Raw genomic sequence first — 17,553 nt, forward strand, 5'->3', positions numbered from 1 at the left:
GCCAACCAAGCTATCCCTTGGCCCCTCTGTCTTCAGAAACGGATCTGGGTAAGAGCCTAAGCATCCGGCCCTGGAGGCATTTGGCCAAACACTTGGCTGGCTCAGAATGCCTCCAGGGTCCACCACAGCCCCGGGAAGTGCCAGGAGACAGGAGTGGGTGAGTGTGTGGGTGGTGGGTGCTCAGGGAGGCGGGCGGGATGCATGGGCAGTAGGTGATGGGGTACTGGCAGATGCTGCTGACGTGCCTGGGATTTGCCACTGCCTGCGTTCCCGATGACGAACACCGAGTGTCGGACTTGAAGCAGCTCCTCCAGCTGCACGACCTTCAGCACGAAGCTGTCCTCTGCCTGAAGCTTGAGCTCCACAATGCTCTGCTTGATGATCTGGGAGACAAGGTGGGAGACGGCACAGAAAAGATGGCCTTTGGGTGAGCATTGATGTCACCCAGAACTCACACTGCTCCAGAGCCCCAGCCCCAGATCCTTCCATTACCCTCAGTTCTGAAACCCAGGGCTGGCTGGGCACCAGGAAACAGCTCCTGGCCCCAGAATTAGGGCAGGCTTCTCAGGGGAGGGCTGGGGTGGGACAAGAATTACCTTTTCAAAATTCAGGTCCCGCTTCCGAGGCACGTCCAGGGCAGGGAAGAGGTCCCCTATCAGCCCCATGAACACGGGCAAGTCGTCAGTCACGATCTTGGGGATGTTGAAGTCCCTCAGTGCCCTCATGAGCACCTGGTCCTCTGCGCGGGTGGGGTCCCCCCTCTTCAAGGAGCCGGCCACCACCAGCACAGACTTGATGGCCCGAAGACCCCAATCATAATGATCCTGTGGGGGGGGAGGGAACAGTGATGTGAACACACCTCCCGACAATGGCCAGCTGGCACTGCCAGGCTCAGAGTGGATCTCAGGGCTAGGGAGGGCAGAGACAGAAGCGTGGGTCCCCTGAGGCCTGGCCACGACTCCCCAGGGACTGGAAGAACACACCTGCTTTGAGAGCAGCTCTTTGCACAGGGTGTAGAGGGTGATGAACTTCCGGGCCAGGAGGCGGGCTTCCAGGAAGCCCTCTGCCACCAGCATGATCTCACAGATCAACTCAAAGTCGGGCACCACCATAGCACAGGGCCTGGGGGGATGGGCAAGCACGGGCCTGGGGGATGGGCAAGCAGCTCTCTCCCCCTCCCTTTGGCTCCTCTGGCTGGCTCCTCAGCTGCCACCTGTCCCTCTTGACCTGGGTGGGGCATGCGTCCCTGGCAGTCAACCTTCCGGACACGGGCACATGGAGCTGGGTTCCAGCCTTCCCGCATCGTTCCTCACACTCACACACCCGGCTCAGGAAGCTCCAGGCCTCACACTGCTCTGACTGGAATCCTCACAGAGAGCAGGAGAGCAGCAAGGGTCTCAGCTGGGGGTTGCCCCCACTTGGGGAGCCCCAGGGCTTCTGACAGGCCTGCCTGCCATCTTGTTAGCCCTACTCATCTGGGGAGCGAGGTTTGGGCTTCTTTCCACCCCCACTCCCCCCCCCCGCCAGCAACCCTCCCCACCCCTCACCTGAACAGGGCCTTCAGGTTCTCAGGCAGCTCTGTGCGTCCAGCGTAGCCAGGATTCATGGTGATGAAGATGCCCACGGTGGGGATGAGGCTTATTATCTCGCCCAGGAAGTTAAACTTCTTCTTCTTGGCCCGAATTGCATCTTGGACACACTTTACCTAGACAGTTGGCACGCAGACACACACCAGCATGGAGCCATTTGTGTGTGTAAACGTGTGTGCCCATGTGTGTTGGTGTGCACGCATGTGGAACCCAGATGGCAATGGGCGGCTTCCTCTGCCGTTCTAGACTTAACTTCCTTTGAGACAAGGTCTCTCACTGACTGTGGGGCTCACCAGTAGACTGCCCTGGCTGGCAGCGAGCCCCAGGGGTCCCCCCCATCTCCTCCTCCACAGCCACCCACAGCTCTGGAGTTATGCACCTTGCATCTGATTTTCCTTGTGTTTTGAAACTATGTGGCCCAGGCTGGCCTCAAACTCAAGAGATCTGCCTACCTCTGCCTTCTGAGTTCTGCGATTAAAGGCATGTGCCACCACTGCCTGGCTGTGCCTGCCACCCCCATTAAAATATTTATGTGTACATTTGTACACTTGTGTTTGGCTGCCTGAGGAGGCCGGAAGAGGGTGTTGGATCCCCCAAAGCTATGAGCCACTTGGCATTGGTGTTGGGAAGTGAACTTGCGTCTTTGAAAGAAACATACGCTCTCAACCTCTGAGCCATCTGTCCAGTCCCCACCGTCTGGCCTTTTATGTGGCCTCTGGGAACCGAGTTCAGGTCTATGGGTTTATGTGGCAAGCACTTTACTGACTGGATTACCCATTGTCCATCATTGTCCCACCCTGTACCCCCACTTCCACCACAGAACCCGACAGCTGTCACGTCAATTGGTCATGGCCACCACACTGTCCCTGCCCTTGATCGCTGCCAGCGCTGCCCCGTCCTGTAATTTTGTCACTTATGGGTGTTATATAGTAGACTTTAGGGGGACTTTTGTCTCAAGAGTGCCCTCTGGCTGTGACCAGAAAGAATTCTGTCAGTTTTCTGACAAGAACCCACCAGAGCTCCATGAGTAGCAGTGCCTGTAGCCAAGAGTCCCCCACCTCCTGTTTACCAGGGAGGAGGGGCTTCAGGGACTTGGTCTGCACCTGCAATTTTAGAGACACCCACACAAGGCGGCTGCAGACTACAAGATCATCACTTGAGGGAGCTCCTGGGGCTTGGGGCTGGAGTGGCTCAGCCATCGGCTCCTCTCCCTGGCACACAGCTGGCTTGCCTGGCTGCGTCATGATGGGGTTCCCACAGGGCTCACTCCGGGGCAGGACTAGGGGGTAAGAACCGGGAACCCCTCCTCCTGCCAGGACCTTCCCAGTGTTCTGTTCCCAGGTCCACACACAGAACATGTACCATGGAACATTCTAGAGCTTGTGCCCTGACTTTGGAGTGGGGCAGGAGTGTGTACTGGGTCCGGGGCTGGTGGTTAAAGGCTGGTGAGGAGGGTGGAGCAGTGGCTGCCACTTTGGCAAACTTGGATGGCCTTTCTCAGACTGGGGGGATGGGGGACTGCTGAGAGCTCTGGAGTAAGGGTTCCCCAGGATGTGGTCCCTCTCTCCCCTGCTTCACCCCCTTCACGGGTGGTTGGGGACCCTGCCCTCTGCGTCCCTACTGGCTTTTCCGACAGAAATTCCAACAAGATTAGCAGCTGCTTCTGCTACGGAGGAGCGCTGACTTGTCACTGGACAGACAGGTGGCTGCCGGGTGACCAAGAGCAGGGTGAAAGCTGGGGACTCACAGGGTCAACTTCTGTGCCAGGGACAGCAGGTTTGAGGGACCAATGTCTTAGGACAAGCCTGGAGATCCCTGTCGCCCAACCCCTTCCTGTGTAACCTCGGGGCTCTTGGGAGCACTTCCCCGACCTGGAAATCCCTACTCCGCCCAGGACAGGAACGCTGTCCCTCTTTCGGGTGTCACCACCGTCCTTTGCCATTTCCCACCGTTCCTTTTGCTGTCTGGGTTTGGGACAAGTAGCTAGGCCTGGCTTGTTAGGACCTTGAAAGGTAGGGCCTCTGGCCTAGGGCTCCAGAGGTGGGGCCGCGAGTTGCCATGGGCTTGGAGGCCCGGCTCAGCCGCCCTCCGAGACCATGGTTTCTACAGCCTATGGGGTATCAGGTTTGCTGGGGTTCCTGTCTGAAACGTGGTGATGCCTGTCCAACACACATGGTAGGGCCGTGCAGGTGGGTTTAAAAGCAAGGGTGCTGGCATAGCGCCCTCACCCACACTGTTTGAGGGTTCCGTTCCTGTCTGCCTTGCCTTGGATTCCCCACCGCTGTCCTGTGCCCTGGTAGGGAACCCCTCAGGCACACTGCCATACTTTCCTCGTCCACTCTGTCCTGTTAGTCACTCCTATGTCCTTTGTGGGCTAAGCTTCACTCTCCTCTGTCTGGTTTAGTGGCCTGGCTTGAGGCCACCTCCTCACTGAATTAGGCTTAGGTAAGGGTTCCTAAGTGAATACACCGTAGCCCATCTGGGTAAGGGTTCCTAGCGAATACACCGTAGCCCATCTGGGTAAGGGTTCCTAGTGAATACACTGTAGCCCAGCTGGGTAAGGGTTCCTAGTGAATACACCGTAGCCCATCTGGGTAAGGGTTCCTAGTGAATACACGGTAGCCCATCTGGGTAAGGGTTCCTAGTGAATACACGGTAGCCCATCTGGGTAAGGGTTCCTAGTGAATACACGGTAGCCCATCTGGGTAAGGGTTCCTAGTGAATACACGGTAGCCCATCTGGGTAAGGGTTCCTAGTGAATACACTGTAGCCCATCTGGGTAAGGGTTCCTAGTGAATACACGGTAGCCCATCTGGGTAAGGGTTCCTAGTGAATACACGGTAGCCCAGCTGGGTAAGGGTTCCTAGTGAATACACTGTAGCCCAGCTGGGTAAGGGTTCCTAGTGAATACACGGTAGCCCATCTGGGTAAGGGTTCCTAGTGAATACACTGCAACCCAACCTATGCATAAGGAAACTGTAACTTAATTCTTGAAGCACATGGCAGCTGACTGTTCAAGCCATGCTCAAATAAGACAGAGCCCAGCTGTGATCAACCCAGCTGTCCCTTCCTTTCCTCAGACTACAAATACAGCCTGCTTATGAGGCGAATGGTTCATTCTGGACCACTTTGATTTAGCCTGCTGCCTGACCGTACGTTCTCAAAGGCTACTAAGGTTGTAAAATATTCTCATTCTCTCTGTCTCTTTCTCCTCTGCCCTCTTGTCTAGACCAGGGCCTTGAGCCTGTGATGATCCTCCTGACTTTCCATCACAAAGTGGTAGGGATTGTAGGCATGCACTACCACACCCAACCTAATGTTTTTATGTTCGCACCCCAAGCAGAATCAGTTATGCCTCCCTGTCTCCCTTGGCACGGGGGCTATCCTCTCTGATTCTATTTCTTCTGTGTGTAAACTACATAGGGTCCCTGGGGACCGGGGCAGGGGTCTGAGACATCTTTGTGTCATCCCACAGGTGGGGGGGGTGGTCTCCGGTGTCTGAGATACTACAAAAAGCTGGGCAAAGCTCAGCCAAGGCCAAACAGAAGGGCCCTACCTGAACAGCAATCACAGACAAGACTTCCACCGAGATCCGGTTAAATTCATCAAAGCAGCCCCAGGCTCCCGTCTGGGCTAGACCCTTGTAGATGTTTCCACAGGACTACGAAAGGGAGAGGCGTGTCAGAGGGAAGGGGTGGTTTCCAAAGGCCTTCAGGAAGCAGGTTCCTGTCACAGCACACTCATGTGGCCCCTGGCACGTGCCTGGAGGCCACATCCGTTCACGCCTGACCTGCACAGTCCTGGCACCCATCTGAGGAAAAGGCTCAGGCATAGGCAGGGGCAGGGCTGGCAATCCCTCAGAGATTTAATTCTCTGAGCGGATGTGATCTCACAGTTTCTGTGGCTGGTGGAATGCCCCCGCCCCATCTCTTGCCCCCTTCAGAGTCCACCTGAAGACTACACTCATCCTAAGCCCACGCTGAACGTTTAGTGGGAACTCATGCCTTCTCTGGGATCTCTAATCATTGGGGCAATCCTGGTTAGGAGAGGGGTCCCTCTGAGACCCCCTACCTCCCAGAGGGGGTGCTGGCAGGGTATTCTGCATGCATAGCCACTGCCCCCTGGGTTGCCTGGGGGGGTCCACCCCATCCCTGGGTCCCAGGTGGGGGCTATGGCCCTGGTCACACACCTTGTAGTCCATCTGCTCCGAGCAGTTGAAGACGTACACCATGGTGCCCAGGGCCCTGCCCAGGTCCTTGGTGGTCTCCGTCTTGCCTGTGCCCGCTGGGCCCGCAGGGGCTCCGCCCATGATCAGGTGGAGGGACTGTGTGAGTGTGATGTAGCACCTGCCAAGGACCACCAGTCACCTGTCGCACTGTGACCCCAGGGCATGCTCCATGGTGACCCTGGGGCTCGCTCCACACGGTGACCCCGGGGCCCGCTCCATGGTGACCCCGGGGCCCGCTCCACACGGTGACCCTGGGGACTGCTCCACACGGTGACCCTGGGGCTCGCTCCACACGGTGACCCCGGGGCCCGCTCCATGGTGACCCCGGGGCCCACTCCATGGTGACCCCGGGGCCCGCTCCACACGGTGACCCTGGGGACTGCTCCACACGGTGACCCCGGGGCCCGCTCCATGGTGACCCCGGGGCCCGCTCCATGGTGTGACCCCGGGGCCCGCTCCACACACACAGTGACCCCGGGGCCCGCTCCATGGTGACCCCGGGGCCCGCTCCATGGCGACCCTGGCGACTGCTCCACACTGTGCTTTACTCTGTTATCTGTGGGACTATTGTATTTGCTCAGCCCCCACCCCCCAGGGACAAAAGGCAGAGGGCAGGAACACTGACTGAGAGGTGGGCAGGACTCAGGCACAGCCCTCCTGTGGTTTGGGGAGTGGGCCGGCCCTCTGGACTCATCAGGTGCGGTTTCTGTGCTGAGTGCATTTGTCATCCTATAATTTACTCTAGCCGCTCTCCCCGCTTTGCAGCCCTCAGAGAGCTGGAGTCACACTCCCTCCAGGACACAGCCAATGTCAGAAGGAGGACTTAAAGCTGGGCTCCTGCCTGGTGACAGGGCTGGATCCTGGGCCCTGGACCGCCTTACCCAGGGGTGGGCTTGTAGTCTCGGAGCTGGGAGTGGGAGGTGGGAGGAGCTGTGGGGAAGGGCCCTAGGGGGTGTGTGGTGTAGCGGGACCGGTGCCGGCCCTCACCTGTCTGTGAGTGGGGTGATGACCAGCCGTGGGGTGTTGCCCAGGTACTCATAGGAGTACTGGATCTGGGCGTCACAGATGTTGGCAAAGCAGTGTTTCTTGTCCTCGTCCCAGCGGTGACGGAGCTGTGACTGCCAGGTGAAGGCCTGCGAACTCTCCACCTGCCCAGGGAAGGTGTGTGTCTTGGCTCCGGGCTGGTCCCCGGGGTCCCACTCTCGAGCCTAAGAACAACTGTCAACCCCCCCCCCCCCGGCTGCAGCCCTGCTACACATACGGGACTTCTGGAGTCGGGAAGTTGGCCTAGTCAGTTAAAAACTAGCTTAGAGTGTAAAACGACCTGAGTTCAAGCCCTACCCATCTGGCCTCTATGGATGTGTGTGTGTGTGTGTGTGTGTGTATGCGTGTGTGTATGTGTGTGTGAGTGTGTGTGAAGGACAGCAACTTCCTTGGTCACCTCCCTGGGAAGAGGCGATGGTAGGGGCTGAGTCCTTGGGTGTGTGTCCAGACCCAAGCCCAGCTCCCAGGCCTCCTTAGCGCCCCGGGGACAGGGGTGCTCCTGCCTTGGCAGTGATCATTTTGGCCACCACGTCTCGGGCGTGCACGTCGATGGTGCAGATGGTCATGATCTTCATCCTGTCGCCAGCGCTGAGGTTCCCAATGAGCAGAGTGATGAGTGCGTTCAACTGGCTGATCTGTAGAAAGAGGTGCCTGTGCTGGGACCCTGCCTTGGAGACACGTGTGTGTGTGTGTGTGTGCGTGGGTGTGAGTGTGCGTGGGTGTGAGTGTGCGTACGTGAGTGTGTGCGTGTGTGTATGTGCGTGTGTGTGCACGACTGTGTGTGTGTGCATGTGTGAGAGTGTGTGAGTATGTGCGCGAGTGAGTTGTGAGAGTGTGTGTTGCGTGTGTGCGTGTGTGTGAGTGTGTATGTGCGTGTGCGTGTGTGTGCACGACTGTGTGTGCGTGTGTGAGTGTGTGAGTATGTGCGCGAGTGAGTTGTGAGAGTGTGTGTGTTGCGTGCGTGCCTGAGTGTGCGTGCGTGCATGTGAGTGTGAGTGTGTGAGTGTGTGAGTGTGTGAGTGTGCGTGTGTGTTGCGTGAGTGCCTGAGTGTGCGTGCGTGCGTGTGAGTGTGCGTGTGCGTGGGTGTGAGTGTGTGTGTGCGTGTGCGTGAGTGGGTGCGAGTGTGTGCGAGTGTGTATGTGCGTGTGCGTGTGTGCACGACTGTGTGTGTGTGCATGTGTGAGTATTGCGCTAGTGAGTTGTGAGAGAGTGTGTGTTGCGTGAGTGCCTGAGTGTGCGTGCGTGTGTGCGTGTGTGAGTGTGTGAGTGTGAGTGTGTGTGGGTGTGTGTGTGAGTGTGTGTGTGAGTTCGCCAGCCCTTGCTTGTCACAATGAAGGGATGGATGGAAACGTTCCTCTCCTGCCAGGTGGGGACACCATGGACCCCTTAGGAGGAGCAGCATGCACTTTCAGTGAAAACCCAGCTCGGTGATCAAGTGACACGTGAGGAAGGAAGGTTTTGACCGCGGCCTGGGGGAGGTGGGGACAACTGCTTTCCTTGCGAGACGAGACCCAGGTTTGATTCCCAGACCCACATGAAGAAGTGAGGCGTAGTGGCAAGGGCCTGTAACCCAACACCAGAAGACAGGCAGGAGGGTCCCTGGGACTCACTGGAGAGCCAGCCTGGCCTACGGGACAAGCTTCAGACCCTGTCTCAAACATAAGGAGGGCAGAGCCCTGAGGAACCACCCGAGGTTTACTTACACACGCGCGTGCACACACACGCAGCTTCTCAGACCTACCCAAGTAGCTTAAGGGGGAAAAGAGTACTGAGCAGACAGCTGAGCGGGTAAAGGAGCCATGAGGCTGACGACTGCGGTTCAGTTCCTGGAGCAAAGGACTGACCTCCACCAGCTGTCCTCTGACCTCCTCGTGCACACTGAGATGCATGTGCAGGCACACACATACACACACACACACTCCCTCTCTCCCTCCCTCCCTCTCACATGCACACACACTCACACACGCGCACACACACTCTCACAGTGTCTCTCACACGCACACTCTCTCACACACAGTCTCTCACACACACACTCTCACACACACAGTCTTGCACACGCACATTCTGTCTCTCTCACACACAGTCACGCACACACACATTCTGTCTTTCTCACACACAGTCACCCACATGCACACTCTGTCTCTCTCTCACACACACAGTCATTCTCACGCACACTCTGTCTCACACACAGTCATGCTCACGCACACTGTCTCTCTCTCACACACACAGTCACACACACGTACACTGTCTCTCACACATAGTCACACACACGTACACTGTCTCTCACACACAGTCACACACATGCACACGCTGTTTCTCTCACACACAGTCACGCACATGCACTGTCTCTCTCACACACACAGTCACGCACACGCACACGCTGTTTCTCTCTCACACAGTCACGCACATGCACTGTCTCTCTCACACACAGTCACGCACACGCACACACACACTCTGTCCCTCTCACACTCACACACAGTCACACACATGCACACTGTCTCTCACACACACAGTCATGCACATGCACAGTCTCTCACACAGTCACACACATGCACACACTCTCACACACACAGTCATGCTCATGCACACTCTGTCTCTCTCACACACATACAGTCACGCTCACACACACTGTGTCTCTCTCACACACACAGTCACACTCATGCACACTCTGTCTCTCTCACACAGTCACACACATGCACACGCTGTTTCTCTCTCACACACAGTCACGCACATGCACTGTCTCTCTCACACACACAGTCATGCACACACACACGCACACTCTGTCCCTCTCTCTCACACACACAGTCACGCACACACACTGTCTCTCACACACGCACTCTGTCTCTCTCTCCCACATGCACACCCTCACACACACAGTCACGCACACTCTGTCCCTCTCTCTCACACACACACAGTCTTGCAATGCACACACTGCCTCTCTCACACATACACAGTCTCGCACACGCACATTCTCTCTCGCACACACAGTCTCGCACATACACACTCTGTCTCTCATACACAGTCACACCCACCCACACTGTCTCTCTCTCACACACACAGTCACACACACACAGTGTCTCTCTCTCACACACACAGTCACGCTCACGTACACTCTGTCTCTCTTACACACATACAGTCATGCTCACACACACAGTCACGCTCATGCACACTCTGTCTCTCACACACACAGTCACGCACATACACTCTGTCTCTCTCACACACACAGTCACGTACACGCACACTCTGTCTCTCTTTCTCACACACAGTCACGCACACCACACTCTGTCCCTCTCACATACACAGTCACACACATGCACACTGTCTCTTTCTCACATACACACAGTCATGCACACACACTCTCTCTCTCACATGCACACTCACACACACACAGTCACACACACTCTGTCTCTCACACATACACAGTCTCGCACACGCACATTCTGTCTCTCTCACACAGTCACACACGTACACTGTCTCTCTTACACACACAGTCTCATACACACACTCTGTCTCTCTCTCTCACACACAGTCACGCAACCCACTCTGTCTCTCTCTCACACACACACAGTCATGCTCACGCACTCTGTCTCTCTGACACGCACACTCTGTCTCTCTCTCACACATAGTCACACACACTCTGTCTCTTTCACATACACAGAGTCACGCACACGCACACTCTGTCTCTCTCTCACACAAACACGGTCACGCACACTGTCTCACACATGCACACTCTGCCTGTCTCTCACACGCACACAGTCACACACCCGTACACTGTCTCTCACGCACACAGTCTTGCACACACACACTGTCTCTCACACACACACACAGTCTTGCACACACACTCTGTCTCTCACACACGCACACACTCTGTCTCATACACACACACTCTGCCTCTCACACACGCACACACTCTGTTTCATACACACACACTCTGTCTCTCACACACATGCACACACTCTGTCTCTCACACACACACTCTCTCTCACACACACACATGCACACACAATTTTTCTTTAAAGCCAGTGTTGGTATGTGGTTCTGGAGGAGACTGAGTCCTGTATTTCTGAGGTTGATATTAGATTGTTACGTGACTGCATCTGACGCATGCAAATGCTGAACACAGTGCAGACCTTGGAGAAGGGGCCTGTGGTGCTCACTTTTATGTCAGTTTGACACAAGCTAGAGCCTCAGCTGAGTAAATGACCCCGCCAGAGTAGCCCATGGGCAAGCCCGTGGCTCGTTTTCTTAATTAGTGACTGATGGGGAGAACCCAGCCTGTGGTGGGTAGCGCCACCCCTGGGCTGGTGGTCCTGGCTTGTATAAAAATGCTGGCTGAGCAGGCCTTGGGGAGCGAGGCAGGAAGCAGCTCCCTCCACGGCCTCTGCTTCTGTTCCTGCCCTGACAACCCTGGCCCACAGATTACAAGCTCTAAGCTGAACTAAACCGTTCCTCCCCAAGCTGCTTTTGGTAGTGGTGTTTTATCACAGCAGTAGAAACCCTAATTAATGCAGGGGGATTCTGGCTCCTGCCTGGCAGTTTCAGGGTCCCAGGGCTCACATACCTGCTTTTTATTGTAGTCCTTGATTGCGTTTTCGTACCCTTCCTCCAGTCTCGAGAACGCCAGGCCCACCTCAGTCGTCCACCAGATCTGTGTGCACGTCAACGCCACCTGAGGATGAGTCGGCATGAGAAACGGTTCTTTGTGGATGATGACAGGAGGTCATAGCCGGGTGGTGGTGGCACACACATTTGGTCCCCGCACTCAGGAGGCAGAGGCAGGCATGGTCTACAGAGTGAGTTCCAGGGCAGCCAGGGCTGCATAGGGAACTCTGTCTTGAAATCCACCCTCCTTGCATACACCCTCGAAAAAAGGAAAAAAGAAAAAGAAAAAGATGAGTCCATGAAGCTGCTGAGACAGCTCAGTGGTGACAGAACTGGAGGACCAGGGTTTGATTCCCAGCGCCCACATTGGATGTTCACAACCACCTCTAACTCCAGTTCCAGGGGATCTGGCGCCCTCTTCTGGCCTCTGCACGCACTGCACACAGGCGGTGCACTCACACACAGGCAAAACACCCACACACATAAAAGAAAAGAAAAGAATTTAAAAGAGCTCATGCCAAGCAGCTAAACCCATTCCCGACAGACAGAGGGTAGCCTGGGGGCCTTGGAGTCACAGGGAGGTCCCCATGGGGCTGCAGTGCCCTGGGTCCCGTCCGGGACAGACCTGGGCTGGGTAATCGAAGATCCATTGCTCCCTCGGCTTCTCCTCGTACGTCACTACGGCTTCCGGGATCTCGTGGCGTAGCGTGGCGCACATTCGGTCCAGCACCCGGTTCAGCCACACTTCCACCTGGGAAAGGAGCTCACACTGACCTCCCAGCGCCCCACTCGCTCACCCAGGGCCTCCAGCCGCGTTGAGCTTCACTCAAACCCCTCTCCAAAGAGAGCCGCCAATCCTCTGGTCTATGGCTAGCTACTGACTCCCTTCCTGTAACCAAACACATCCTGGTTCTGGGAGCAGTGCACCGGACCGGTGTGCAGCAGCTTTGGGAGCATGGGCAGTGTGGCAGAATGTGTCGTCATCTCTGTCAACTTTAAGGGGCAATCCCCTGGTAACCATCCCATGGGTTTGCACGATTGGGCATCCGTGCAATGAACAACAAACAGTCCATGCGACCCAAGCCTGTCAATCAAAGCAGGAAACCACCCCATCCCACCCCTAACAACTCCTCCTCCAACTGGATCCACAAAAGGAAGCGAAGGGACGTGCCGCGCGGGTGTTCTGAGCCATGCACCTTCGTGCCCGCCACCCTTGCTGTGTATCTGCGCCTCTGCGTTGCCTGTAAGTAACGTCCTCCACCCCAGCCTCTTTGTGCTTGTGTGCTTGTGTGAGCTTCAACTGTTTGAACAAGATGCCAAGAACTTGGAGGCTTGGTCCAGGCAGTGACCACCAGGGGCAGAAATGCTAAGGTTTTCATAGAGCAGTAAAAAAAAAAAAAAAAAACCGACCCAGCGGGGGCCAGTGAGATGGCCCAATGTGCAGAGGCGCTTACTACAGGAACCCGGTGACAGGTAAATCCCTCAAATCCACATAAGGCTGTCTAATCTGTGCTCGTGTGCCGTGACACACACACACACACACAACACACACACTTACGAAATGCACACTCCCGTGCACGTGTGTATACACACACACACACTTACGAAATGCATACTCTCGTGCACGTGTATACACACACACACACACACAAGTGTAAGAAAAAAAAATCCCCCGATGCCAACACACCACATCACATTAGTAAGCCAGCAATACCCTTGCAAGAATCCTTGTGGAATACACAATTATTCCTTTATCAGAGGAGGGAGCAGGCAGCCATCCAGGGAAACGTCTGTCTCAGAGGGAGGGAGACTGACTGCCCACCTCACTCTGTCCTGGGGCCCTGGGCACACCCCGAGCACCGCAGCAGAACAGTAGGAGCACAACCCTCCACGGTGCACCTGCATGGAGGAACAGAGTCTTCTAGGGGAGGGGAGACGTTCTTGGTGAATTGTCATTACCACGAGGGGACCTTGCACCCATAAGGGGCCCTTGCAGCTGCTCAGAGTCACCCTAGAGGGGCAACGTGGAGCTGCCTCCTGCAGCCCTTGCTCCCCCCACCCCTCTCGAACAGGGGAGACACAGGCTGTAAGCTGATCTCTAGAGCTCCAATATTCTTGCTTGAGTTTCTGGTTCACCCCTCATCACATTGTCCCTGAGGCCAATGGCCAAATCATTTCCGGGGCTGGCTGGGTCAGAAGATGGACAGGGAGGTGGGGGAAGGGACAGGATGAAGTTTACTGTCTGCTTGCTGGGAAGAACCAGGACCCCTGAACGCCCTGATGCACCACGGCCACTTCCTGTGACAGGGGCTGGGGCTGGCGGCTCCGATGGCAGAGCCCTGTTCTACACAAACCATAACAATTCAGTGACGTGGGCAAACCCGTCCCTTCCTTCTTCCTTTGCCCCTCAGATGCATGCCACACCCCGTAGGAAGGCCGCTTTGTAGATTCCATAATGAAGTCTACAAGTTGGGGCTCAGCAGATAAAGGGGCTTGCTGCCAAGCTTGGCAACAAGAGCTCAGTCCCCAGGGCCAACCCGGTGGAAGGAGAGAGCTGACTTCTGACAGGTGTCCACTGACCTCCGCTTGCATGCCATGACACACGCACTCACACACACACACACACACACACACACACACACACACACACACACCAGACTAAAAAGAAAATAGGTTCCTAAGCATTTCCTTGAGTGACAGATGAAAAAGACCGACCGCACACAGCCTGCCCCCTCCCGCCAGGCTCACCTGGCCCGAGAGGTCACATTCCTTATCAAAGTCCATGAACTCATCCTCCTTGCTGTACATGCCCAGCCCAAACTTGAGTGGTTTTCCATCGGCGTCCAGACGGAACTTTAGTTTACACAGACTGTCGAAGAGTTTGGACAGGTGGCGGCTCACCTAGCGGAAGGACCTTCGAGTTGCCGGTGGCTCCCAGCTCCATCCAGTGGCACTAAGCCCTCCAGCTTCCCCCTACCCTTTCTCGTTTGTTTTTAGGAACATTTGCCCCATCGTTGACTGACGTTAATGTTAATTGAGTGTGGCCATAAGCATAGGCGAGGACTGGCCTTGGGCAGGACACGGTTACCAGCGCCTCCGTCGAGCACATCCCCTCCTCCATGACTATCCTATCTTTTTATCGTTGAAATGAAACACAGCCATGTCTCTCCCCCTTACTTCACGAGCCTCTCTCCCTGAGGAGCCCTGGGAATGCGATAGGGCAAAGGTTATGAGGGACTCAGAACGGTTCAGGGTGTCTGTCTCTCACCTGCCCACGAAGGCCCCAGCTTCTCACCCACCCCAGAGATGGCCAAAGCCATACTGTGTGTAGCATGTGAGGTGGGTCTGTCCTCCCGCCACGGCTCCTAGGTGCAGGGGTTACACGGCTAGGGCCCCGGCTACCTCCACAGGGTCGTTTCCATTGGAAAGAATGTCCAGCAAGTCGGCCGAGGACACAAAATAGAACCTTGGGAAAGCCAGTCTCTTTGTCTCCAGATACTCAGCCAATGCCTTTTCACACACGGCCAAGCTAAGGGGGGGGGGGCGGGGAGAAGGGGCTGGTTGGTCCTTTTCTACCGCGCTCTTGGCCAGCCCACCCTCTCAGCTTACTGAAGGCACCCAGCCCTTTCTGCACAGACCCAGATGAACCCAAACTCTAACCGGATGCCCCCATTCCCTACCAGCTCTGACCACACACACACACTCACACACACACACTCACACACACACACTCACACACACACACTCACACACACACTCACACACACACACTCACACACACACTCACACACACTCACACACACTCACACACACCACACACACACACACTCACACACACACTCACACACACACATACACACACTCACACTCACACACACACACACACTCACACACACCACACACACACACACACACACACACACACACACACACAGGGCTCCTAATCCACCAGGGGTGGGATACTGTCAGCCTGGGACCTGTGCCCCATCAATACCTCAGCAGGGACAGAGGGGGTGTGGGGACCGCGGGGGAGGGGGCGGCGGGGACACCAGGGGGTGTGGCTGGCCGGTGACCCCACCTCTTCTTCAGCATCTCCAGTTTATCGTAGAGTCCCGGTTTGTTGGTGGCCTCCACCACGTTTGGCGTTTTCACGGCGTCTGCCATCAAGGCCTGGGAGGAGAAGGAGAGGACACAGGAGCCGGAGCCCATCTCGTCCACCGTCCACGGCAGCCGTCTGTGGGAGCACCCAGCGGCTGGGCTCACCTTGAACTCCTGGTCGATGCTGTCGAAGCGTTTGGAGTCTTCGGGGAGCTGGGCCCTGATGTCTTCTGAGCCGATGAAGATGCTCTCCAGGTGGCTCCAGGTCCTCTGTACCTCGAACCAGATGGAGATGACGGAGTCTGCCGTCGACAGCTTCTGCTGCCAGCTGGTCACCTCCTTCAGGAAGTGGGACAGGTACTTGGACATCATCAGGTTCTGCAGCTGCACCTGGTTGTCCTCCAGGGTCTCCACCAGCACCTCATCCGACTTGAGCATCATGGTGCCCGTCCGCGGGTGCGGCTCATGCTCAAATTCCATGGTGGTCCAGGTGCTGTCCAGGGTTTTCAGTATCTTTCGGGGAAACAGAAATAGGGGGTGTTTGGGATGTAAAACGCCACCCACAGACTCACGTGCTTTTACGCCCAGGGTCCTTAACCAGCGCTGCCGATCGGAATGGCTGTGTAGCCTTTAGGAGGTGATGCCTGTGCTGAAGAGGTGACGGTCACTTGAGGTTTTAGAGAGGTGCCCCACTCGGGGCTCATTTTCTGCTTCACTGTGGGCTCACTGTGACTGGTGGCTTCCCGCTCCTGCTCCTGCTGCCCTCCCGATGAGGGACGCTCCCCGCCCCACCCCTCCCATGTAAGCTACAACAATACCTTCCTTTCTTAAATTGCTTGCCAAACATTTTGTCACAGCAACGAGAAAAATAGCTTAATTCACAAGCATCGAGCGAGCATCTGTGGTGGCCTGCTCAGGGAGGGCTCAAAGCCCCTGGGACTCGGAACAAAGCTAGGGTGCGCACTGACTTCTGAGCTGGAGGCATTTTTGAAATAGCAGGTGCTAAGTTCACGCCGACCTCCGTCCTCGTTTAGGGTGTTTGAGCAGGGGCCTTACTATGTAGCCCTAGACAGCCTCCAACTCAGAGGCCCACCTGCCTGCCTCCTGAGAGCTGGGATTAAAGGCGTGAGCCACCACCGATGTATGCGTGCTGGGTGCCCATGGGGGCCAGAGGAGCTCGGGCAGCTGTGAGCCGCCCGCCATGCGTGATGAGTCTGCACTATGGTCTTCTGACAGAGCAGTAAGCACTCTTATCTGCCGAGCCACCTCTGCAAACCCTGGGAGGTTCATTCCCAGGTGAGTGGTGGCCCTGTAACCTCCTCATAGTGTACTGCTGTGCGCTTGGGAGAGGACAGCCAGGAACCAGGCTATCCAAAGATGCTGAGTTCTGCAGGTAGTGGATGATTTCTGTCTTGAGCTCTGCAGGGAAGGCTGCTAGGCCTTCCAGAGCCAGAGACTGAAGCTAGCCCCCCTCCCCTCCACCCCTAGTCACTGAGCCTATCAGCAATGGTGCCTACCTTCTCCATCCCCGATTCCTTTACGGCCTTGTCCACAATGTTGCGGACCTCATCCTCATACTTGTGGAGGTTCAGCTGCAGCAGGTCCGCCAGGGTGGTCTCTTCTGACATCTCGAACTTCACCTAGGGAAAAAGCAGGTGTGCGTCCTGTGAGTCCAGGTGTGCTACGCCGGTCGGAAGCAGGCCGGCCGCTGGGCCTCGCTTTCATCTGTGACTCAGGCCGGTCCCCTCTCCAAGCCTCACATGTTGAGGATCTCAGGATGAGCTTGTCCTGATCTCCAGGTGCACCCCAAGTCATGTGACAGGAGAAAGAAGTCACAGCTGAAGGCGGCCACAGAGCTGGAGACAGATGGAGGAATGTGGCCCCAGACCAGCAAACTCACAGAGCCTTGGAAGCTGGGAGCGGCCCGCAGGAACCCGGTTCAGGAGCCTCCTTACTGACATCCCGCGTGGAGCTTCTGGGCAGCCTGCGGG

At 56.3% G+C, this 17,553-nt stretch overlaps 1 protein-coding gene across 1 annotated transcript in view; it reads right to left on the minus strand.

Moving 5' to 3' along the window:
* Dnah17 (dynein axonemal heavy chain 17) overlaps positions 1-17,553 on the minus strand; it is a 109,041-nt gene that overhangs the window by 55,099 nt on the left and 36,389 nt on the right. The window contains exons 26-40 of the mRNA XM_051181598.1: positions 17,080-17,202; positions 15,728-16,075; positions 15,543-15,634; positions 14,867-14,993; positions 14,213-14,365; positions 12,090-12,215; positions 11,424-11,531; positions 7,365-7,496; positions 6,805-6,965; positions 5,779-5,935; positions 5,146-5,250; positions 1,548-1,705; positions 984-1,122; positions 597-824; positions 246-383 (exon numbers count right to left, since the gene is read on the minus strand). Of these exons, the coding sequence (XP_051037555.1) occupies positions 246-383; positions 597-824; positions 984-1,122; positions 1,548-1,705; positions 5,146-5,250; positions 5,779-5,935; positions 6,805-6,965; positions 7,365-7,496; positions 11,424-11,531; positions 12,090-12,215; positions 14,213-14,365; positions 14,867-14,993; positions 15,543-15,634; positions 15,728-16,075; positions 17,080-17,202 (2,295 nt within the window). The remainder of the gene's footprint in view (positions 1-245; positions 384-596; positions 825-983; positions 1,123-1,547; positions 1,706-5,145; positions 5,251-5,778; positions 5,936-6,804; positions 6,966-7,364; positions 7,497-11,423; positions 11,532-12,089; positions 12,216-14,212; positions 14,366-14,866; positions 14,994-15,542; positions 15,635-15,727; positions 16,076-17,079; positions 17,203-17,553) is intronic.

Source organism: Phodopus roborovskii, unplaced genomic scaffold, assembly GCF_943737965.1.
Source record: "Phodopus roborovskii unplaced genomic scaffold, PHOROB, whole genome shotgun sequence".
Taxonomy (NCBI): domain Eukaryota; kingdom Metazoa; phylum Chordata; class Mammalia; order Rodentia; family Cricetidae; genus Phodopus; species Phodopus roborovskii.